The sequence below is a fragment of the Pygocentrus nattereri genome, chromosome 22, assembly GCF_015220715.1.
Source record: "Pygocentrus nattereri isolate fPygNat1 chromosome 22, fPygNat1.pri, whole genome shotgun sequence".
Lineage (NCBI taxonomy): Eukaryota > Metazoa > Chordata > Actinopteri > Characiformes > Serrasalmidae > Pygocentrus > Pygocentrus nattereri.
In genome coordinates this window covers 34,118,175-34,143,397 of record NC_051232.1, presented here as the reverse complement: position 1 = coordinate 34,143,397, position 25,223 = coordinate 34,118,175, and the positions used below count along the sequence as shown (strand labels likewise).

Genomic DNA, 25,223 nt, shown 5'->3' with positions numbered 1-25,223 from the left:
TCTTCAGGAGAGTGCAGGTTTGATCCCTGGTGATGCTACAGCTATCTGTGGCTGGGAGTGCATGTTTGGCCTCGCTCTCTCTGGGTGGGTAGGATGGGCCCCTCTTCTCCCTCCATCCTTTTGTGAAATGCTATCCTGCTTAGATGTTAGCTGACGTAACAGAACTGATGGTTAGCGTTCTCCTCCAAAGCCAAAACGCTGTGTAGATGTTTCCTTTATTGTGTCACCTGTCTGTATGTAGTATAACTGTATCATATGTTGCCCGTCTTTACTGTAAAGCATGTACTGCGTTCAAGGCATTCACTGCATGCATTATGCATGTACAGAGTGCACTTTCATGAACATGCACTCATACTCATGCTGATGTTGTCAGTAGACGACTGAAAGGCCTTTTCATGTTATCTGTTTGATCCTAATGGCAGGAGATGGCTTCAGTTAGAAGTGTCTGGCTCTGAGGAGAGATAATACCAGCACCACCTCTAGAGATAAATCTTAAACCCAGCAGTACAATCATGCCTTTCGCTGAGAGAAACATGCTCTGGTGATCACTTGACACTCCTTCACTCTCCTCTTCCTCTCGTCAGGAGTATGTTTTGGCGCACACGGAGATGCCAGATACCCTGGAAGGAGCAGAAGCAGCCATTAAGAAGCAGGAAGATTTCATGACCACCATGGACGCCAACGAAGAGAAGATCAACGCTGTGGTGGAGACGGGCCGCAGGCTGGTCAGCGACGGGAACATCAGCGCCGATCGCATCCAGGAGAAAGTGGGCTCTATCGAAGAGAGGTGGGGTACCGTACGTTCTCGCCAGTGATGATGCGCCGCAGTGTGCCACAGTGAGACGGTATTGAGCGTGTGGGGGGGTGTGGGGTATGTTTGCAGGCGCAAGAAGAACCGCGGGGCAGCCAGTGAGCTTCTCACGAAACTGAAGGATAATCGAGATCTCCAGAGGCTCCTGCAGGACTGTCAGGAGGTGAGTTTGAGGGATAAATGTTGATCTACCTTCAGTATTTCAGCTGCATTATAGAGCATGTTCTTCCAGAATTTTCAATGTTTACTTTATTGGTAGAAGTTCATAAACAATTACAGTCTTCTTTTTGGAGATGAAGTCATGCAGGGGCGCTGCTGGGCCACGGCATTTCATGTTGTGGCCACTGAAAAATGCAGAGCTTGTGACTCAATTGGCAACTTGTCTTGTAGATTTTTCACATATTTTACAAATATCCACAACAAATATCCACAACAACAGTTTTTACCGTCTGGCTCGAGATCCTGAGCCTGTTTTACTTGCATATATTAGAATTTGCTACAGTTGAGTGGAAAGAAGAACATGGCTGGGGTATGAATGTGAGAAGGAGGTTGAGGATGTTGGCCTTTCGCTGACCGGCAGACACCACAAGTTCATTCATTACTGGGGAGTAACACGTTTAGAAAACACAGTATTCAAAAGCACAACCTGTTAAAGCACAGTGACCTTCAGTCATCCCAGTGACCTTCAGTCATCCCAGTGACCTTCAGTCATCCCAGTGACCTTCAGTCAGCCCAGTGACCTTCAGTCATCCCAGTGACCCCAGACCTCCAGGGCTGATGGAGAGGGAGGTGGCTCAGCAGGATTAGCAGTCTGGCTGACAGTATTTTGAAAAGCGATCCATGTCGTTCTCTGGTTTCACTGGTTTAATGACATAAATCAGTTTTAAGCTACAGTAAATAATAAGCAGTGAAGTAAGTGACTTAATGAGTTCAGTTTGTTAGAATGTGGAGGGAAGGCTAAAGCTTACTGAACATCCTGCTGCCTCAGAATCCACGCCAGCATGTTGTCTCTCCCACTGGTTGAAGGTAACATTGCGCTTCCATGGAAAGTTCAGTCAAAGCTCAGTCAGACTTGCGAATGTTTATATGACTACTTTATCCTTCCTTTTAAGAAAGTGCTTCCAGATTTGACCTCTTTTAAACTTTCACTCATAATTGTTCTTTTTCTTTCACTATCTGCTGCCTTAGAGTCAGTGTGTTGAGTTACTGTAGCTTGGACGTCTCTAAAAAATTGTAAAACTCGACATTATTTATTGCCAACATGGTCAGTAGTGTTGAATAATTGCTTTAGCACTAATAAGTTGTAAATGCAGCATATGTTTCTGTCACGACTGCCCGTAACAGGAGAGACACACGCTGATGGATATTACAAGGTTTAATTTAATAGGGCAATACAAGATAATCGTAAGGGACCGGCAGGGTCAAAAACAACAACAACAGCAGCAACATAGACATACCAGAGGGTGGTCGGACTGAAGAAAGGTCGGTACACGGGAGAGCAAAAACCAGGTAAAGGGGCTAGGCTAAAGGGTAGAGACAAGTACAAACAAAATGGCAACAGAAAGGCAATCAATGGGCAAGGCAAAAAAGGAGAAAACGAAGTACAGGCGAAGGACAGAAATAACAAAGGGAAAGAACAAGGAAAACGCGTCGTAACAGAGCTAGAGGCTAGATAATACTCAGCACCAAACACAGGAAACAACAGGGCTTAAATACACAGGTTCACAGGTGTAGACAATCTCACTGATTAGAAACAAGGCGAGCCGGAGCGCCGGAGTGTCACATGCTCAGCAGAGTCACTGTAGTCCATAGGTAGAGCATGCTGGGAATTGGAGTCCATGGAGGTAACAGAGTCCAAGGCAGGCAGACTGACAGCGTCAGAGCTGACAGAACCCCCCCCCGAAGATACCGGAGCGGGACGAATGCGAGGACGACCCCGACGACGACCAACCGAGACACCGGAGGAGGAATGGGGAGCCACAACAGGGCCTGCGGAGGAACTGGACTGCCGCGCACGGGCTCGTGCGGAGCCCCGGGGAGCCTGAGAGGAACCGGAGAGAGAGCCCCGAGGACGCCCTCTAGGCCTGGGTGCAGGACGGTTCGGACGGCGTGCGTGGTAGTCAGCGACCAGACCTGGATCTAGCACGTCCCTGGCGGCCACCCAGCAGCGTTCCTCGGGCCCGTACCCCTCCCAGTCAATCAGGTACTGCAAGTTACCTCCACGTCTGCGCGAATCCAGTATTTCCCGCACCGAATACGTGGACGAATCCTCCATCCTCTCCGACACCGGTGGAACGTCAATGGGGTCATCCTCTGCTAGTGGACCTGAAACTACAGGTTTGAGCAAGGAAACGTGGAAAGAGTTGTTAACGCGATACTGGGGAGGCAAACCAACCTTATAGGTAACGTCATTCACTTGACTGAGAATTTTAAAAGGACCAATGAACTTGGGCAGGAGCTTACGACAGGCTCCTTCAAACCTGAAGTCACGCGTAGAGAGCCAAACACGATCCCCAGGACAGTAGACGGGGGTGTCACCGCGATGCCGGTCTGCCTGTGCTTTGTACCTCTGGAGAATATCTGATATACGACGATGGGTGTCCTCCCAGACGCCCTCACTGCGTCGCATCCAATCATCAACAGCGGGGATTCCAGAAGAGCGAGCAGTCCATGGAGCTAAGGAGGGCTGGTATCCCAGCACACACTGAGACGGGGTGAGTCCGGTAGTAGAATTTACCAGAGAGTTTTGTGCGATTTCAGCCCAGATGAGATATTGTGACCACTCGGAGGGATACTGACGGCAATAGACCCTCAGAAACTTGCCCAGTTCCTGGTTTACCCTCTCACACTGACCATTACAAGTGGGATGATAGCCAGAAGTTAAACTAATAGTAACTCCCAAATGTTCGAAAAAAGCCTTCCATACTCTGGAAGTAAACTGGGGTCCCCTATCTGACAACACATCCTCAGGTATTCCAAAACTGCGAAATACGTGTTCGAATAGAGCTTGGGCGGTCTGTAGAGCAGAGGGCAGTGAAGGGAAGGGAATAAACTTAACTCCCCGAGAAAACCTATCAACCACAGTGAGGATAGAAGTAAAGCCGTTAGAGGGAGGTAGATCTGTGACAAAATCTATAGCGATGTGAGACCAAGGGCGCTCAGGGACAGGGAGCGGAACAAGTTTGCCAGCTGGGAGAGTTCTGGGGATTTTACATTGGGCGCAAACAGGGCATGAGGAGACAAAAGAGTGAACATCACTCCTGAGACTATCCCACCAATAACGAGCGGAGAGTAATTGGAGGGTACGTGTTTCGCCCGGGTGACCAGACGTCAAAGAAGAATGAGCCCAAGTAATGAGACGGTTACGAAATTGCGGAGGAACAAATAGCTTACCCGGAGGAGTGCCCTCCGGGGGAGTTCGATGAGCATTTACCTGTTGTATCTGCTCATCGAACTCCCACTGAATGACAGCGATCTGGACGGTAGGAGGAAGGATGCGCTCCGGATCGGAAGACTCCTCCTCCTCTACGGCAAAAATACGAGATAAGGCATCAGCCTTAGTGTTACGTTGACCAGGACGGAAAGAAATAGAAAAATCAAAACGTGAAAAGAAAAGAGACCAACGAGCTTGCCTGGAGTTAATGCGTTTGGCGGATTTTAGATACTCAAGGTTCTTGTGATCAGTGAGAACAGTAAAAGGGTGTGCAGCACCCTCTAACCAATGGCGCCATTCTTCTAATGCCAGTTTTACTGCTAGAAGTTCCCTATCACCTATCCCATAATTACGTTCTGCCGGTGATAACTTCCTAGAGAAGTAAGCCACGGGATGGAGCTTAAGAGGGATACCGGAGCGCTGGGACAGAACAGCACCAACCCCAGTGTTAGAAGCATCCACTTCCACAACGAAAGGTTTCTCAGGGTCGGGGTGTTTGAGGATAGGTGCCGTAGAAAATGCGAGTTTAAGGGCATCAAATGCACCCTGAGCGGAATCAGACCACGAGAGCTTTTTAGGGGATCCCTTCAAGAGGGCAGTGAGAGGAGCGGCCGTAGAGCTAAAGTTGCGGATGAACCGCCGATAAAAATTAGCAAACCCCAGAAACCGTTGTAACTCCTTAACGGAGCCAGGCTTGGGCCAGTTAGTGACTGCGGAAACTTTATCGTCACTCATCAAAACACCAGACGAACTGATGACGTAACCTAGGAAGGATACCCTCTGTAAGTGAAACTCGCATTTCTCTGCTTTAGCATACAGGTTATTCTCTTGGAGTCTGAGAAGGACTTGGCGAACGTGATTTACATGTGACGAGAAGTCCGGTGAAAAGATTAATATGTCATCTATGAAAACGATGACGAATTTATTCAAAAACTCACGAAAAACGTCATTCATAAAAGCCTGGAAAACGGAAGGAGCGTTGGAAAGGCCGTAGCTCATGACCAGGTATTCATAGTGGCCGCGTGTAGTTGTGAAAGCTGTTTTCCACTCGTCCCCTTCCCTGATACGCACTAGGTTGTACGCACTACGTAGGTCGAGTTTGGTAAAGTAAGACGCACCCCTAAGTTGTTCAAGAGCTACGGGAATCAATGGAAGAGGGTAGGCATATTTTTTCGTGATATCGTTAAGCCCCCGGTAATCTATGCACGGTCGAAGCCCACCATCTTTCTTTTTAATGAAAAAAAACCCAGACCCAACGGGTGACTTAGATGGACGGATGTATCCCTGAGCTAGTGCTTCAGTGACGTACGCATCCATGGCTTTCTCCTCTTCAAGAGTTAGGGGATAGACACGGGATTTAGGCAGAACGGCTCCCTCAACTAAGTCAATAGCACAATCATACGGGCGGTGAGGTGGGAGTTTGGTGGCTTTGACGGGGCTAAAGACTTCAAGGAAATCAGAGTATTCAGGAGGGATGACAACAGGGTTCAGTGAATCGGGACTCTCTATAGTGGTAGAGGAGAGAGTGATGTGGCCAGGGAAAAGGCAGTTCTCGAAACAATAAGGGGACCAGGAAACTAATTCCCGAGAATGCCAGGAAATAACAGGATCATGACGTTCTAGCCAGGGGAAACCTAATACTAAGGGGAAATCAGTGGAGGGTAAAACAAAAAAGGAAATCTCCTCAGAGTGTAGTGCACTAGCTTGGAGGGTAACAGGGAGAGTCTGTAGGGTTATTGGGACACAGCCGAGGGGTTTGCCATCCAGCGCGAGAGCACGGAGTGGGGTGCGTAGTTCTTCTGTAGGGACTCCCAGTCGCTGAATCAAGTCGGCACAGATGAAATTTCCCTCGGCTCCGGAATCTATTAGGGCTGGAACAGGGAGAGAGAGTGTTTGGTAGGTAATCAACATATCCAGAACTAGAGCCCGTGAGAGCAATCCTTTGGTGGGGACACTGACCGCGTTAGCGCGCGGAGTAAACCCCACGCGCTGTCCCCAAGAAGATGCCGAGGAAAGTGGTGGACGAAGCTCGCAGGAAGCCTTCACATGTCCGGACCCTCCACAGTACAGGCACAGATGGTTCAGGAATCTGCGTTGGCGTTCCTCCGGCGTAAGACGGGTCCGATCACAGGACATAGGTGACTCGGTAGTAGAAGCAGAAGGTAGAACAGGAAGAACAGTAGAAGGAAGCAGAGGCAGAGCAGGTTGAGAAACAGACCAAGAGGACGTATTGGGTCGATTCCCACGGGAAGGATTTCGGCGAGATAACAATTGGTCGATACGGATAGCCAGAGAAATGAGTTGGTCCAGTTTGAGGCCGTCATCCTTGCAAGCAAGCTCAGACTGGACCCGTGAGTTAAGACCATCACGAAATACGGTAAGCAGAGCTGGTTCATTCCAACCGCTACCCGCAGCTAGAGTTCGGAAGCGTAAGGCATACTCAGAAACTGAACTAGAGCCCTGTTGAAGGGAAAGAAGTTGCTCCCCACAGGACTGTCCTTCATGGGCGTGGTCAAAAACTAAACGAAGTTGGCAAAGGAAGTCAGAATAGGAAAGAGTTTGGAGAAACGACCAACTTGCAGTTGCCCAGTCTAATGCTTTACCTGTTAAACAAGAGATTATAAATGCAATTTTAGACTGGTCGGTACTCGGTGGGGAATTACTAAAATAAACCGAGCACTGGAGAATGAAACCACTGCACTTATTTGGGTTACCATCATAAGGCTCCGGTTTACAGATAGGGAAAAAGTGACCAGAGGCTACAGAAACAGAACCTACTGTTTGGTCATGCAAGTGGGACTGGAGATTAGTGGTGAGAGATTGTAAACCAGCAAAGATTTGAGTGAGCTGAATGCTCTGGTTGTTTTGCCGGTTAGTTAACTCACCCACACTTTGGTTGAGGCCGGCCAGCGTCTGCTGGTGCTGCCCTAAAACCTGGTCGTGGTTGGTTAGGCCAGAGAGTAAGGCCTCAGTATCAGCTGTCTCCATTAAGGCTGAGTATTCTGTCACGACTGCCCGTAACAGGAGAGACACACGCTGATGGATATTACAAGGTTTAATTTAATAGGGCAATACAAGATAATCGTAAGGGACCGGCAGGGTCAAAAACAACAACAACAGCAGCAACATAGACATACCAGAGGGTGGTCGGACTGAAGAAAGGTCGGTACACAGGAGAGCAAAAACCAGGTAAAGGGGCTAGGCTAAAGGGTAGAGACAAGTACAAACAAAACAGCAACAGAAAGGCAATCAATGGGCAAGGCAAAAAAGGAGAAAACGAAGTACAGGCGAAGGACAGAAATAACAAAGGGAAAGAACAAGGAAAACGCGTCGTAACAGAGCTAGAGGCTAGATAATACTCAGCACCAAACACAGGAAACAACAGGGCTTAAATACACAGGTTCACAGGTGTAGACAATCTCACTGATTAGAAACAAGGCGAGCCGGAGCGCCGGAGTGTCACATGCTCAGCAGAGTCACTGTAGTCCATAGGTAGAGCATGCTGGGAATTGGAGTCCATGGAGGTAACAGAGTCCAAGGCAGGCAGACTGACAGCGTCAGAGCTGACAGTTTCTATAATTCTGGCCAGATTTTCACACGAGATTTATTGGCGTGGAGGCCTGAGTGGCAGGTCTGGCAGCTGTTTCTAGTGCTAGAAAGCCTGTTTAACAAATGCTAAGTGCTGCAGGGCTTGTTGACCACAGAAGCATAGACACATGGTTCACCCCCTGCAAAGGAAAGGGTCTGCCGTGCCAGTGATCAGTATGAAGGTGACCGCCGTAGTTCTGCTGGGGCAGGTCCTGTCCGTCTGTGTTGTTTGTACACATATTTGGACGCTTGCTGAGAAGCTCACCTAATTGCGGCTCTTGTGTGCAGCTGTCCCTGTGGATCAGTGAGAAGATGCTAACGGCGCAGGACATGTCATACGACGAAGCGCGCAACCTGCACAGCAAGTGGCTGAAGCACCAGGCCTTCATGGCAGAACTGCAGTCCAACAAGGAGTGGCTGGACAAGATCCAGAAGGTACTTGACTGATTATTCCCATATCGCGTCCAGCTTCAGCCGTGCTTTGTGTATTGTTGTGTAGCATTTGTCACTTTAGGTCCAGGATGCCTTCCAGTGTTCCAGCCCAGGGAAACCATGAAGTCCTGGACTGGAACACCGGAAGGGATCCTGGACATAAAGTGACAAATGCTACACAACAATACACTAATGGGAAGACGAACATAACAACAGTAGGGACCACATTACGTGATCTGACGTTTTTAGCTTCACCTGTGAGCAGAGCCGTTGGCTCACGAGCTGCTGAATACTGTCGCCTTATTGAGTCCCTACAGATACATCTGCATGAATTAGAGCTACTTCATGTAAATGATATGTAAATGATGTAGTGGGAGGCTGGCGCTTGATTTCACGCACTGACTCTGATTGTCAGTTATTTGTGCTTAAATGTCGTTTCCACGTTGTGTGAAAGTTAATGAAGCAGACACAGAATGGCTTCTCCATCATTAAAAGCATCATCTTTTTACGTCATGTTGAATAGGGGCCAGTGTTCCCATTAAAAGGGACTGCTGAATGCTAAAAATGTCATAATACTACATAATCAGTATTATATAATTAGCTAACTTCACCTTAATGCCTTACAAAGTGATGATTCTAAAAATAACATGCCGTCCTGTTTTACATTGTGGTTCACCGGTTGGCCGTGGTGGCTTCATCCTCACCTGGAAGAGTGAAGAATTCGCTAAATTGTTCAGGAGCTTCCAGCTGCAAGTGTTAGCACACACAGAAGAGACAAAGACAGACGGGCACAACCGTATCTACTCAGTGCTGCCCTGTAAATATGTTGTTTCTGGCTGTTAGAGGTTCTAAACCCTCTATTGCACAATGTTGCCTCAAGGCAACAAACTCATTTTCCTTAGTTTGCAATAAAATTATACATTCTTAAAGACAAATTGGGTTCACAGCAAAGAGAAACGTCTGAGTAAGTCAATAAAACGCATGTATTTGGCGATGCCTGATTGGAAGGGACTGATTCAATCAGACTCAGCGCGTGAAATCAAGCGCCAGCCTCCCAGCTCCTCATTTACGCACAGTACTATGCGAAAGTCTTAGGCCCCCAAGTCTCGTTTTCTAAATCTATTTATTTGTGTAGTTTGTGTTTATTTGCTGAGAAAAGTGTTAATATTTGAATAAACAAAATTTATAGAATATTAATTAATGATATATATAAATATTGATGTTCTGGATGTGTGTTTGTTTACCCATCTCCAAGCCTCTCCTCCTCGAGGAAGTCCAGTATTATATGTAGTTAAAAAGCAGCTCCTGGTTTGACCAATCAGAGCTCAGTAAATTGAGCTCATGATGTAATTGATGATATTAACGAGTCTCTGTGGCGGCTGTGAAGGTGTCCAGGAAAAATATGGACCCGAGAAATTCTCGTTACTGTTTATAGTTTTTCTGTTTGTTTGAATTATGAATACGACTTTATTCTAATGTATATTGTGATAAACTCACTGCTGAGGTCAGCTGGTTAATATTTGCTTAGATGCCTAAAACTTTCACACAGTGCTGCATCATTTATATGAAGTAGCCCTAATTCATGTGAATGTTTTGGTACGGAGCCAATAAAGCGAGAGTATTCAGCAGCTTGTGAGCCAATGGCTGTGCTTGTAGGTGGAGTTTGAGGTCAATCAGTGAGCCTATTGCTCCCCCTACTGACCAAACTTTACGTTGTGTTAAAATTTCAACGACTGGAAAGAACAAAATGTGAAAGAAACAAAACAACTCAACTCAACAAGTTCACCTGCTGTGACATTGACTTTTAAACCCTGTGCCTCACTTGTGTAGCGCAATTTGTAGATGGTTCATTGCACAGCTTGCATGGTTATCTACAGCTTTACTAAGCCCAGTGGTAATTTCAGACAATTAATCTCAGTGCTCTGCCCTGCTCTTGGTTCCAGTCTTCTAGAGACTTCCTCTCTTGCAGAGTCTGTCACTAGCCTCAGCCCTAATTAAACAGCTAATTAAGTTCTTCAGGAAGCCTCTGAATGTTCGTGTAGAAGGGTGGCTACCCTGCTGTTGGATGCAGTGCTGATCTCCTCTCTCCTCACATCTACAGGATGGCACGGCATTGGTTGCTGAGAAGCCCGAGACCGAGGTGGTGGTGAAGGAGAAGCTGGAGGCGCTGAAGAAGATGTGGGATGAGCTGGAATCCACCACGCAGACCAAGGCCCAGTGCCTGTTCGACGCCAACAAGGCTGAGCTCTTCACGCAGAGCTGCGCCGACCTGGACAAGTGGCTGTCCGGCCTAGAGAGCCAGATCCAGTCGGATGACTTCGGCAAAGACTTGACCAGTGTCAACATTCTGCTGAAGAAGCAGCAGGTACGATACACTTGATACTCCTCATGGTCCTTATGTTGTTGGGGTCTTCTGCTGGCTCACTGCCTCTGAATGTCAAAGCTGGATTTTTAGGCCCAATCCCATTTCACCCCTCTCCCCACCACATAGCCCTACCCCGCTATTTTACATGTTCATGTCTAGCGGTAGGGTGTCCTGATTCCTGTTGAGATAGAGGGATGGGGTGATGTGCTGGGGCTGCATGACCCTCCAAACGGAGGTTTGTCAGAGACTCCAAACAGAGAGATATGAGAAACAAAGACAAACCAGCAAGTTCTCTGAGCAAGAGACCAACGAAACCCACAAATGTGAGAATTCACTCCGTTAAAACTTACGATAATCCCTGTTTTATCTTAGTTTAATGTGGTTTCAGTGTATTATGGTCGTTTTCTTCATAACAAGCATAAAAGATCACGAGTAGTAGTTGATGTCTCAGTGGGTAGCTAGCTAAATTTCCTGTCCACCTTAAAATGTGTCAGAACTGCTGCTCCGTTTAAGGTGGAACGGGAAAAATCGAACAAGAAGCTGGTGAACAGCTGACTTCAGCTTCATCTCACTGAAGAATTAGAGGTGGGCGATGAAGTGATGCTCTTTTTATTTGAGGGTCCCATTTCAGAGAGAAGATCTCGACCATTAACCTTCATAACTCCATTCCAAGAGGCAAAGAGACCCTCAGAAACAAGGGGTAGGGGTGAGAATAAGAAATGGGACTGGGCCTTAAAGATGAAATATGAGAATAGTTGGAGAGTTGGAAACTAAAAAAGCCTTAGCCTCAGATGTGGGAGGTTATGGGTTCACGTCTGGTGTGGTGTCAGACTGGAGGAGAAAGAAGGGTGTGTATGTGGCGTTTCACTGCATGGATGGGATAAATGAGGTGAAATTTCCCCTGCTGTGGGACCAATAATGGTCACTTAATCTATAGTAATTAATTAATTTCATTCTGATATTAGGATTGAAGATGTGCAGTTGCTGGCCTTGTTTGAAAATGATAAAATGAGCCACATCTGTATAAACGTTACTGTTCTATAACTGTATATAATAGTGCAGCACTGTTCTCCACTATACTCTACTATCATACAGTGATTCTCCAGTTCCTTACCATCGGAGAGATTCGGAGGGAGTTGAGGCTTTGCGCCAACATGCAAGTTGTGTGGTTGTGGGAGTGAGGAACCGAGGCGAGGGCCTGTGTAAGAGAGGAAGGTGCCTCTGTAATGCGGCCCCTGTGCCGATTCAGGTGGTCACGCTCTTCTGAACTAGTTGTGTGACTCGTCCTTGTCTCTGGGTCTCCACTGAGTCCAGCTCATTCATAGCCGCTGCCAGAGCATCAGTTAGCAGCTCCCGCTGGCGTTACATAACCACCACACCCCCTCCTGCAGTTACGCAATCTCTCTCTCTCTCGCCTCGCTGGTGTTGGAAGCGACTCCGGCGCCTGCTCGCAGTGCGCGAGTGCACGAGCGGGTGTGCGCGAGAGTCTGCGGGGAATGCAGAGAGAAGAGAATGCCGAGAGTGTTTAAGGCAGCGCTGTGTGCGTATGCATCAGTCTGTGTGGAGTGTGAATGCATTAGACTCGTACTGCACATGCTGAGGAGACGAAAGAGAGGGAGAGGGGGAGAGAGAGAGAGGGAGAGGGAGGGAGGGAAAGGGGAGAGAGGGAAGGGAGGATGTGTGTATATGAGAAAGCATGCATTACTCTATATCGTAAGGCTTGTTTGTAAAGATGTCTCCTCTTTTTTTTTTGTTTCTTCTGTTTCTTCTGTCCTCTCTTCTCCACCTTTTTCCCTCCTCTCCTCTCTTCTCCTCCTGTCTCCTCTCCACCTCTCCATTCCCTTGTTCACCTCCCCTCTCATCTTTACTGCTCCTTTTCTCCACCCTGCTCTCCACCTTGCCACACGTTTTCTCCTCACTGTTCCTTACCGCTCCTTTTCTCTGCTGTTTTCATCTCCTCTCTGCTCCTCTTCTCCGCTCCTCCTACGTCCTCTCCATTCCCTTGTTCATCTCCCCCTCATCTTTTCTGCTCCTTTTCTCCACCCTGCTCTCCACCTTGCCTGTCCCTTTCCCCCTCTACTCTCTCAATCTCTCTTCCTCTCCTCTCCACCTCTTTATTTCATTTTTCCTGTCCTCTCCACCTCCCTGTGTCTTTTCCTCCTCTTTTCTGTCCTTTTCTCTTCTTCTCTATACCTCTTTGGTCCTCTTCTTTCCCCCTGTCTCCTCTGCACCTCTTCATTTCATTTTTCTCCTCTCTCCTTTCCACCTCTATATTCCTTCTCTCTCCCTCTCTCCTCTACACCACCCTGTCTTATTTTCTCCTATTTACTCCTCTCTACCTCTCTGCTCCTCTTCTCTTCTCTCCTCCTTCCTCTTCGCCTCTTTACTCCTTTTCTCTCTCTACTCCTCACCTTTCCTTTGTCCTCCTTTTCTCTTCTCTCCCCTTCACCTGTGCATTCCTTTTTCCCCTCTACTCCCCACCTTTCCTTTACTTTTCTGTCAAAATCTCTGTTCTGTTTCTCCTCTCTTCTCCACCTCTCCCACCCTGTTCTCTCCTCTCCACCTCTCCATTCTTTTTCCTCGCAACTGTCCCTTTTTTGTCCTCTTCACTTCTCCTCCCCACTTCTCCATTTCTCCCTCATGTCCCATTCTTGATCTTTCCTGTCTAATCCCCTGTTTCTTTTCCTTTCCTCTTGCGTCCTCTTTCCTCCTCTTCTCCTCTCCTCTCCAACTCTCCATTCTTTTTCTCCTCTGTCCAATGCCTTTGCATTCTCTCCTCTCTTCCTCTCCTCCTCTCCTCTGCTGGCGTCCCCTTTCTAGATGCTGGAGAGTCAGGTGGAGGTGAGGCAGAAGGAGGTGGAGGAGCTGCGCTCGCAGGCCCAGGCGCTCAGCCAGGAGGGCAAGGGCTCGGACGAGGTGGACGGCCAGCGCCGTGGTGTGGAGAAGAAGTTCCATGAGCTGCAGGAGCCGCTGAAGAAGCGCCGGAGCAACCTCATGGCCTCCCGCGAGATCCACCAGTTCAACCGCGATGTGGAGGACGAAATCGTGAGTGGCACCTTCACCAAGTGTACAACATTCTTCAAGATGGTTCTTTTGTAAGATAATGGTTCTCTATAGAACCACGAACACACTTGCATGTTTAAATGGTTCTTTTCATGGTGAAGTGGTTCCTCAGAATGATGGAGAATGTGTTGTATACAGTTCTAGCACCTAAAAGGGTTCTTCTGTCATGAGAAGCTTAACAGGCTAAGAATAAAGGAACTCCGAGAAAGTTCTATATAGATCCGTCTACAGCTCATTCTCCATCAATTTTGAGGAACCATTTCTCAATGCAAAGAACGCTTTAGTCATGCAGAGGTTCCTTTACGTGTTTATGGTTCCATGCAGAACCGTTTTCTTTACTGAAGAACCATCTCTAAGAGTGTGCACACCCTGAGAACCATCTGCAGCACATTTTCCATCAATCTGAAGAACCAATTCACCATGAAAAGAATCAGTTAAGCATTCAAATGGGTGTTCGTGGTTTTATATAGAACCGCTGTCTTCGCTAAAGAACGTAATATGGAAAGAACCTTTTAATCAGGCAAAGGCTTCTTTGAATGTTCATGTTTCTATATAGAACTGTTTTCTTTGCCAAAGAACCTTTGAAGAACCGTCTTTAAGAGTGTAACAATAACAATAGAAGAACCCATTTTGTGAGCCATATACAGCACATTGTCCATTAATCTAAAGAACCATTACATTATGCAAAGGATTCTGTTCATGGTTCTATATAGGACCATTGTCTTTACTAAAGAACCCTTGAAGAACCGTCTTTAAGGCTGTAGGACTCTACTGATGTGAACATTTTGCTCTCTGGTACCATTTTAATGATTCTGATCAGCTTGTGTAAGATTAAATGGTCACAGTGAATCTTCAGCTCCAGCAGATCAGTGTTGGGTAAATCGTGCTTTACTGACTGTTATTAATTATGAATTTTCACATTTTTAAAACTCAACGATACAGTGGAAACTCTCAGAGTCTAAAAACGTACACATATTGTATAAAGTAGTGTATGTTTTGTAGCTGTGAGGACAGAGATTCTCAGTATCCTCAGCGATTTTGTGTGTCTCTGGTCATTAATAAGCTGTTAATCCTACTTTTCTTTATTTTCCTCAGTTTAGATGCTTAAGCTCCACTTTTTGCTATTGTAACTCCAAAGGTTAAAATCCCTAAAGTTCTCAGACGTTGGTGCAGATTTGGAGAATACAGTATACAGTACTGTGCAGACGTCAGAGACCACAGTTCCATACTTCAGTCCAAGTTGTTCATTTTTCAGCATAATAAATGATAAAATATACATTTACCGGAAAACTGCCCAGAAGCCTCCACCGCTAAATCTACTCTCAGCTGTGTCCAGTCAGTGAGTCCCTCTTCACCTTCATTCCAGCTTCCATTCTTCTCAGGAGACCCACTCTCAGCTCCTCAAAGAATCTGCAGACACGCCTCCAAAGCTCAGTCTTAGAAGCTGGTTGATTTTCTGAAGGGATCAAACCCATTCAGTGGTGTTGAGGTCTGGACTCTGGGGCGGTCAGTCCATCGTTCAGCTTCTTTGTTTGACGTGTCCGTCTCCTTTTCTCAGCAAAGCTTCAACACAAGTTACGGCTCTTCAAGAGTTCTAAGGTGAAAAAAATGGTTCTACAGAGAACCATAATCGCTCAAAGACTAGTGTGAAAAAATGAGTAGATATCCATTGGGTTCTCCCCGCGCAGGTTCAGGTCCTGCGGACTACGACCTGCTTTTAGAGTCCGGATAGGTCAGTCAGTAGAGCATCAGGCTTTTAGTTGGAGGGTCCATGATTCAAGTCCTTTTTTGGGCAAGCAAGTTAGTTGTTTCTGGGGGCAGTCGTGGGCCGGAGGGTCACTGGTTCGATCCCTTAAGCCGACAATACGTGACTGAGCAAGACCCCTAACCCCCAGCTGCTCCCTGGGCGCTGTGGATAGGGCTGCCCACCGCTCTGGGCAAGTGTGCTCACTGCCCCCTAGTGTGTGTGTTCATTAGTGTGTATGTGGTGTTTCACTGCACGGATGGGTTAAATGCGGAGGCCTAATTCCACAGTGTAAATAAAACGGCGAGGGGGTTCTTAATTCAATTCAGTTCAGTTCGGAGAACCCTTTGCATGATTAAGAGGTTCTCTGCATCATGAAAGGATTCGTTATGTTGATGGAGAGTGTGCTGTATATGGTTCCAGGGTTCTTCTGTTATGGCAAGCTTAACATTGTAATGATAGAAGAACCGTTTACTATACTGGTACCGTGTACAGTACATTCTCCATCAGTCTAAAGAACCAGTTCACCATGCCGAGAACCCTTTAACTATGCAGAGATTTAGGTGTTTATGGTTCTATACAGAACCATTTTCTTTGCTAAAGAACCCTTGAAGAAGCATCTTTAAGAGTGTGCACATCCTTTCAGACCCACGGCGTTTTAAGAAGTTTATTGTGATAATATCCTGAGCTCCAGCTTTTGGAAACTCCTTTTTAAATGATTTTTTCTTTGATGTTCTCCTTCATTATGATAGCAGATTATCAGGAATCCTCTCAGAAATGTCTCCCGATAAATGAGGAACTCGAACGTTCTGGACGTTGTGACATAAATGTAATAAGTTAAAGGTGAACTTTGACTTTTGCACATTACTGTAAATTAGAGTACCATGTAAAGTAGGTCACTACTGACTGGTCACTGCAGCGTTTTTGCTCATAATTCAGTGAATTCTTTATCGACCGTGTGTCAGTTGAGCGTGTGTGTGCCCCAGCATGCTCCATTTTCCTTCCGGCGCTTGTGTATTTGGGACGCTGCCTCAGGTGATCCGTAGCGCTGCCGCAGCTGCAGCTGCAGCCCCGCAGGGTTTTGGATGATGTAGGTGAGGAAAGGTGGAAAGAGAGCTCTGGCTTTCTGTGCTTAGCGCTCCACCCTGGTTCTGAAGGCTGGAGGAGGGAAGCAGTCGTTCCTCAGCAGTAATGACTGTATTGACCTCATTCCGGCAGAATCAAAGGGATTAGCGCCCCCTCCTGCTCGGCCCAAATTGCCGGAGTAGAATGAGTCTGTGAAGAGAGATGAGGCTTCTGTCCTGGAAACTCTCAGCTGTGACTCAGGACTTCAGATGAGGAAAAGTAGGGAATGTCTGATCGGCATGAACGTGTAAATTGTTCTGTTTATTTGTTTATTGTTTTAGCTTTGGGTTGAGGAGAGAATGCCAATGGCCACGTCTACAGACCACGGCAACAATTTACAAACCGTCCAGCTGCTCATCAAGAAGAACCAAGTGAGTGTTGACGGGACTGATTTATTATTTTTTAATTTAGAGCAATAAATGATTAATATTCATTTCTTAATGTAATGAAAGAATTCAATGAATTGAATGAAAGAAATAAAGAAATGAATATTAATTTAATGTATTACTCATTAAGTAATAGTTAAATAATGTATTATTTGCTATATATTTGTTTTTTTTCTATATAAATGTGTACAACTTTTGAAAATAAACAGTAAATAAAAGCAATGCATACTGTTTGGACTGTCAAATTGATAAGAAAGCCCAAATGGATCTGCTCTCGATTACTACAGCTTGAAGAATGCTATAAGTTCAGTGCTTGACTGCAAACATCCAGCAGGGGGAGCTTTCACTGATTTTCTTTTAAAGAAACAGCGACGTGAAAACGCTGTGCTTGAGTTTCACATATTTTACTAGCCCTAATTATAGTTCAGCAGTACCACCCACTCATACTTCAGCTTGTAGAACTGCACCCAGAAACTTTATTCCTTAAGTACAGGTCATTTTGAGGTGAAAGCATGCTGTTACTAAATGCTTGAAGTTTAGAGCTGGACGCTGCTCCACCGGTACAAACCAGCTCACCCCTGCCTCCGTATTAATGATCGAGGATCTTGGGGTCAGAATTTAGAATATATGTACGTTTGAAAATGAGCAAGTAATGACTTCATGCCACATAAAAACAGAACAAAAGAAAGCAAATATCTTCCTGATGGTTACATCCTTATGTCTGTATCCAAGCTGGGCGACTCCTGAGTTCGGCTGCACAGGCCCTGCCTAGTTAATGACAGAGGCAACACCGTCTACTATCACTATTAATTATGTAACAGATTATATTACAGGCGTTCCTGGTTTGGTCAGTCCTAAAGTATGTTTAATAAGGCCGAGTTGGGTCACCATCATCTAGCCGGGACTGGATATCCTGATCCCAGTGAAAAAGAAATGGGAATGACTACCAATAGAGGCAATTGGCCTAAAATGACATGAACATTTAATCTCTTCATTTCTCAGACCCTCCAGAAGGAGATCCAGGGTCACCAGCCAAGATACGACGACATTTTCGAGAGGAGCACTCACACCCTGAAGGACGACAGTCCAGTCAGCGCAGCAATCAAGCAGCGCTTAGATGATCTTCAGCGGTTGTGGAGCTTGATCCAGGAGGAAGTGGAGAAGCGCCATAGCCGCCTGGAGGAAGCACACAAGGCCCAGCAGTACTACTTTGATGCCGCGGAGGCCGAGGCCTGGATGAGTGAGCAGGAGCTGTACATGATGTCTGAGGAGAAGGCCAAGGTGAGGAGCACTTTTTCCCTTCTGCGTAAAGCTCTTATGTCAAACCTCATACCTCAAAACCATTCGAAACAGCTGGTTTTTACATGGTCTGAGGTTTTCATGAGAAATGGACCAATGGAAAGGCCCACATGTTTGAACTCAGCCAGGGGTTGGTGAGCTATGCAGTGCTGCTTTATTTACAGAGTGGAGTGCAGTTAAAGTGCTGGTGAAAGATGGGTCTCATGGTGGAAGGTGTGCAGGCGTAGAGGCCAAAGAGGCAGTAAGGGAGGGTCTGTGGGCTCTCTTGGAGCCTCAGAGTCGCTGAAGTAGATCAGCCTCACCCCTGTGACGTAAACTGAGCAGATTAGTGAGTTTCAGCCGTGCGCTGTTTGAAACTCTTCTGTTTCAGCACCACGGACAGTGGCCAGGCTTCTCCATCGCAGAACATTAAAGTGAAGGACATTCTTCTATGTAATTCCTGTTCTGGACATACCAGGTTTTCTTTGGTCAGTAGTAAAGCCAGTCATTTCCACAAGGTGCTCTAACTAAGGCTGCGTTCACACAGCAGGTAAAAGTGGCCCAAATATGATTTTCTCACCAGATCAGGTTTTTTTGTTTGGCTGTTCAGATGATCTTTTAAATCGGACCTGTATGCGACAGTCTGAGCAGATCAGCTCCTAAACAGAGCCGCACGCTCAAAAGAGCAGAGCATCGCGCTGCGTCACGCGGCTCATCCAGAGGTAAACGATCACGACCGCCAACGAACGCCAGTCGCTCCCAGAGGATCAGCTTCATCTTCACCAGCATCTCAGGAGCCATCGTGAAGTGCCAATGCTTGACAGCTGGGCTCCTCACCCAGAACGTGTTTGAGTTCACCGTAAAAAGACCTCGTTATTCCGCCACGGCGACTTCTTTGGGCCGTGCCCTCTTTCTTTAAACTGTTCATTGATGCTGCAGCCTCTTCAAACACTGCGATGAGTCATTTGGTACAGAAACATCAGCCTAAATGTTTGAGTCTTAACAGCGCGAAATTATGCCGAGTGTCGAGTTGGACTGACATAACAGTCTCTTGAATTCCGATCTGGCTGCTCACACTGGCACACTGACACCCTGACACACATCTGTGTAAGATACAGAGAAGAAGGTCAGAGTAAAGAATAGCCTTAAAGGCTTATCACACCAGTAGCTGGTAATTAACTGGCTGTTTATTGCTCCTTTATTATGCAACAATATATAACGAATAATGTATTATAATCCGTTATTGTGCTATCATTAAGGCTTATAAAGCCAATAGCTGGTAACTAATTTATCAAGCCAATAACTTCTAGTAAACTGGCTGCCTATTACTACTTCATAAAGCAGTAACTAAGCAGAAGTCAACCTTTTCTGGGGATTTTGTTTGTGTATTGGACATCCTAATCTTAGGATACAACCCTTACACTTGGAAAAATGAACTCTATAATAAAGTGCATCTTTAATTCAGTACCTCTTAGATTGAGCTTAAAGGGGAATTCCTCACCATATCTCAGCGGATCAGTCTGTATCTGCATCATCCAATCATGGAGAGGTAAACGAAGTCATTCAGAGCGGTTTGATGTGAAATGCCTCTGAACTTACTGTGTCAGAATTCTTTTCAGTGACAGTGATAGGAACCAGGCGTCGCCGTGTCAACTTACAGACTCGGATGTTATTTTAGCTTTTAAATGAATGTATTTATTCATTCTAAACAGCGATGTTAATATAGTGGACTATTTTGCCCTACAGTGTCCTGCTTATAGCCCTCCGACAGTAATGCCTTTTGGAAAACAAGTTTAAAGCCTAAACCTTCTCGAAACTATCGTAAAACAGCGTCTCAGACATCAGGCAGTGAATTCAGAACCACGTGATGTAATATCTGTCTGAGAGGGAGCTTTTAGAGGAAGCTCTGGATGTCTGGTACCTATTGCTAAATTTCCTTCGGGATCAATAAAGTATCCATCCATCCATCCATCCATCCATCCATCCATCCATCCATCCATCCATCCATCCATCACCACTGCTATGAACAATTCTGACCACTTAGAATGACTTTGTTTGCATTTTAACGGTTTAATTACACAGGATTGTAGACAAATCGGTGGAATTCCTCAGTAGTAGGCTGTGGGGTATTTCTAAATGAAGTCAAACTGCACCCGAACTCTGAAGTGAAGTGTTAGATTTCAGTCAATATTGAGCTCTGATTATTTCAACAGTGCAGTAGTTGGGCATCTTCTTTTGATTCACGTCAGTATCAGGCTAGAAGATCACCAGCTAGCTCCACATCGACAAAAGACAAACTGAAATCTTATTCTAAAGCGCAAACTTGGCTTTATTGTTAACATTCACTGCCATTAAGTTATTAACTTACCTCGTGAATAAGGTCATTAACAGGGTGTTATAATGTTCTGAAGTCTGGTTGCGTTCCTCAAACTTTCCTTGGTGTCTCAAAGCATTTTGGCCTCTTTATGGATACATTTGTCTTTCATTACGGCTGAGGTCCCTTTCATCTGTTCTCTTTCACAGCACTCTATCACATTTTCTTTCTGTCTCAGTCCCATCTCTCTTTTTCTCGCAGGATGAGCAGAGTTCGGTGGCGATGCTGAAGAAGCACCAGATTGTGGAGCAGGCAGTGGAGGATTATGCTGAGACTGTGCACCAGCTGTCCAAGACCAGCAGGGCTTTGGTGGCTGCCGGGCATCCAGAAAGGTGGGAATGAGCTTCACTAAATCCGTGTCGGAAGCTGGACTGCTAGAGCACGAGATACAAATTTAGAGTGACATCAGCGATTTTATGACTTTTTAAATGTATATCTCAGTGTTTTTAACCTGCCAGTTATGGATCGGAAGGTTCTAAGCTGTGTTATGTCTGTATTGTAAGGTTGATCCACATGGACAGTTACTCCTGCTATGAAGTACTAAAAGTCTCTTGGCTTGAAAGACACTCAGACAAAGGCCAGTTCACGTCATCTTAGGGCTGTAGGTCAACTTTTTGAGCAGGTAGCACGGGTGCTAGAAAAGTTGCAAGTGTTGTAACACCAATCAACCCCTTAAAGTCCCAGGCTTATTATTCAGTAACTACAGGGACTTTAATACAAACTTGCTGAGCTATTCTTTAGGTTATAGAAGTGTGTAATAAAGCTGCTGGTGGGCCCTGACTATTTAAGGGGTTAATTCATCTGATTCATCTGTTTTCTAAATACTTTATTTCACCTGTAAATCATCACAGATCAGTGCAGTGAGCTGTAAACGGTTTAAATGAGCATAAAGTTCATTATGTAGTTCTAGAAGGTCTCAGTCTGAACCTCCTCCAGCTGTACGGTCGACATCAACACCACAGTCAAACTCATCCCAGACTGGACTGAGCGTGTCGGGCGTCGCTGCTCTCACGGCTCTTTCAGTGGGATTTCAGAGATCATCTGTTTAGTGACACTCAGAAACTTTAAGTTAAGTGATACTTTTTTGATCCCACAAACGGGGAAATTCCACCTCTGCATTTAACCCATCCGTGAAGTGAAACACCACATACACACTAGTGAATACACACACTAGGGGGCAGTGAGCACACTTGCCCGGAGTGGTGGGCAGCCCTATTCATGGCGCCTGGGGAGCAGTTGGGGGTCAGGTGTCTTGCTCAAGGACACCTCAGTCATGGACTGTTGGCTCTGGGGATCGAACCAGCAACCTTCTGGTCACAGGGCCGGTTCCCTGACCTCCAGCCCACGACTGCCCCAAAAATGACCCCCAATTGGTATGTGATTGGTTCCTAGGCACCTCCTCATTGTAAAAATCAGATGAATCTTTTTAAATCACCCTGTATTGTAGCAGTGAGACTAAAAGTCCACACTAATACTTCTATAAAGCTAATTAAACAACAAGCTGATCAGTTTGTCAAAGTACTGATACGTCATGTAAAAGCTTTGAATTGTAGTAGCCCTCCTGTGAAATGTACAGAAAAATCAGTTTTCTCAACAAAGTTTCTGGTTCTCCAGAAGGGGGTGCTATTGACATTCATGTTAGCAGTGCGTGAAACCACACCAGCAGGGTTTCATTCATGCACGTGTTTGCATTTCAACACAGGAAGCAAAAAAGTTTATTACCTATTAAAATGATTGAAGAGTTGCGCTGCGTAATAGTGCGTGTGATTTTTATTATTATAGTAAAGGATATAGGCTAAACAAGCAAAGAAAGCGATTCACTCTACCACTGCCAAATGATGACTGTATAAACATAAAATATTGCTAAATGTACAGTCATCTGAATATCTAGAACAGGGGTGTCAAACTCAACCTCAAGGGCCATATTAAAAAGTGTTGGCCTGAAATGTTTTTATTTCAGTTTTAATTCATATTTTTATATGGCCCAAGCTGGACATTGTTCATCCCAAATATGCCAAAACTCAAACTGCAAAAAAAGGCACTTTAGTCAATTTTGAAATGTTGCACTTGAAATATACAAAAATTATTTTAAATTAAAACACATTGTTTTACATTAAATAATAGGCTACATTCAATACAGCTAACCGTTAAATCTCTTTAAGCGTCCCCAGGCGGCAGGGTTATTAAAACTGCTTATTTTATTAGACATTCAACGTCTTTTGCTTTTAGGTCTGTAACAGCTGGGGGGGTGGTAGGATCAAAGCACAGGTTGGGTAGTGGTGCATGGTGAAACAGGCTGATATTAATGGAAAATTAAAATAATTTGAGTGAGGAGTGAGAATCGCTCACAAAATACATAATTAGCTAGAAATGGTCTGATTTCTATAAACGCCTCAGGTGGAGATTTAAAAACAAAAGATTTGAGAGTTTGGTTGTCCAGGAGAGTTTGATAAAGCTTTGCAGGGTTTAAATGAATGCCTGACTCTTACCCTAATTGCTCTAATGCCAGTCCAGGTTATCATCTATCTCAGAATGTACTAGTTACGTTGTTTTGGCAGCTTTTCAAGGTAACACACGTCAGTTACGGTGCAAAGTGAGGTTATTACTGAAGCTTTGACTAATACTGAACTGACTGGCCCTCTTATCACCCCTCAGTGAGCGAATCAGCATGCGCCAATCCCAGGTGGACAAACTGTACGCCGGCCTGAAGGACCTGTCTGAGGAAAGACGCGGGAAACTGGACGAAAGATCCCGTCTGTTCCAGTTGAACCGTGAAGTGGACGATTTAGAGCAGTGGATCGCCGAGAGAGAGGTGGTGGCAGGGTCTCACGAGCTGGGCCAGGACTACGAACATGTGACCGTAAGACACTTTCCAGTATCTCCAGTTCTTTAGTCCAGTGTTCTCTAGTATCCCAGTGCTCTAGACCAGTCCTAGCCTGTAGTACTAATTTTCTGATGTCACTGATTTTGAATAAAAAATTTCGTTTTTAGTTTCATTTCATTTTGAAGTCATTTTCTTGTTTTAAGTCTGTTCTTTCTTGCCTGGTTAAACTCTTTACCCTAAGACCTGTAAAGATAACTGTAAATGTAATTACAGATGCTTCAGGAACGTTTCCGAGAATTCGCTCGCGACACGGGCAACATCGGCCAGGAGCGCGTCGACGGCGTCAACAAAATGGCCGATGACTTGATCAATTCAGGTCACGCGGACGCCGCGACCATCGCCGAGTGGAAAGACGGGCTCAATGAGGCGTGGGCGGACCTGCTGGAGCTGATCGACACCCGTACCCAGATCTTGGCCGCCTCCTATGAGCTGCATAAGTTCTACCACGATGCCAAGGAGGTGCTAGGTCGCATTCTAGATAAACACAAGAAGCTTCCGGAGGAACTGGGCCGAGACCAGAACACGGTGGAGACGCTGCAGAGGATGCACACCACCTTCGAGCACGACATCCAGGCTCTGGGAACACAGGTGGGTTGATTGACGCACCGCGTCGTCCCAATTCACTGTTATCTTCCTACAAATTCCTCTTGATCGTCATCTCTTAGGTTTCAGGCCTGAACAGTAACAGAAGTCACTAAGGCTGGTGCACCACAAACTGCTCAGGCAGAACTTCAAATGATGCTGGTTATACCAGGTCAGAGAATAAGTAGCATTTCTTTAGAGATCCAAACATCCACAAGGTCTCCAAACATCCACAAGAGGGAGCTGTTAGCTCACTGCTTTTCCTGCAGTGAAACAGCAATGATGGATGCTGCTGCAGTGGGCCGTGCGGCCTATTTAATGATAATAAAGAATTTTAGAAAATAAAGGTAGTAAATGGTCACTGTTTGTCTCTGGGGCGGAACCCTCAAGGCTCCATCACGGTCCCTTTAGTCAGGGAACATAACTGAACCATAATCCACTGAAATGATCTGTTCTAAGCTGGACTGACTCCACACACCCCGCCTCGCCTCGCCTCCAGGCTTTTACTCTACTGCTCTGTTTTAAAATATTTGGTTATGAAAAGGAACAAATACCAACTTTTCACCTGGAGAACCTGATTGAAGCACCACAATCAGACCTTAGAACCACTGTAGAACCTTTGAGGGCACATTTACACTGTTCGTACCTTGAGGAACGAGAAATGAAGCTGTACTGTACCTTTTCACAGTTAGCCATGGTAAGGTTGCACATTGAAGCTGTTCCTTTGAACACTTTACCCTCTGCTGCACAGGTGAAGCAGCTGCAGGAGGACGCCGTGCGCCTGCAGTCGGCCTACGCCGGGGACAAGGCGGACGACATCCAGCGGCGTGAGGGGGAGGTGCTGGAGGCGTGGCGCGCCCTGCTGGAGGCCTGCGACGGCCGTCGCGCACGCCTGCTGGACACCAGCGACAAGTTCCGCTTCTTCAGCATGGTGCGCGACCTCATGCTCTGGATGGAGGACGTCATCCGGCTTATTGATGCACAGGAGAAACCCAGGTACGCCGCATAACGAGAGAGTCTCACAGGTGGAGCGTTAATGAAATTAAACAAGGTAATAAGATCTTACTGTGGTCTTATTAAGTAAATGCTCTGTCTGCCGCATCTTCCTGCCGATTACCACAGACAAATTCAGTGCATCTGCCCATTGGCTTGGTTATA

The 25,223-nt window shown here is 46.0% G+C and overlaps 1 protein-coding gene across 4 annotated transcripts in view; it reads left to right on the top strand.

The window, feature by feature from the left end:
• Positions 1–25,223, top strand: part of LOC108414519 (spectrin beta chain, non-erythrocytic 1-like) — a 147,861-nt gene that overhangs the window by 99,036 nt on the left and 23,602 nt on the right. For all 4 annotated transcript variants that reach the window (XM_037532858.1, XM_037532859.1, XM_037532861.1 and 1 more), the window contains 11 exons: positions 585–787; positions 884–974; positions 8,121–8,267; positions 10,366–10,629; positions 13,450–13,674; positions 16,843–16,932; positions 17,950–18,228; positions 20,801–20,931; positions 23,255–23,459; positions 23,697–24,071; positions 24,817–25,061. In XM_037532858.1, the coding sequence (XP_037388755.1) occupies positions 585–787; positions 884–974; positions 8,121–8,267; positions 10,366–10,629; positions 13,450–13,674; positions 16,843–16,932; positions 17,950–18,228; positions 20,801–20,931; positions 23,255–23,459; positions 23,697–24,071; positions 24,817–25,061 (2,255 nt within the window). The remainder of the gene's footprint in view (positions 1–584; positions 788–883; positions 975–8,120; positions 8,268–10,365; positions 10,630–13,449; positions 13,675–16,842; positions 16,933–17,949; positions 18,229–20,800; positions 20,932–23,254; positions 23,460–23,696; positions 24,072–24,816; positions 25,062–25,223) is intronic.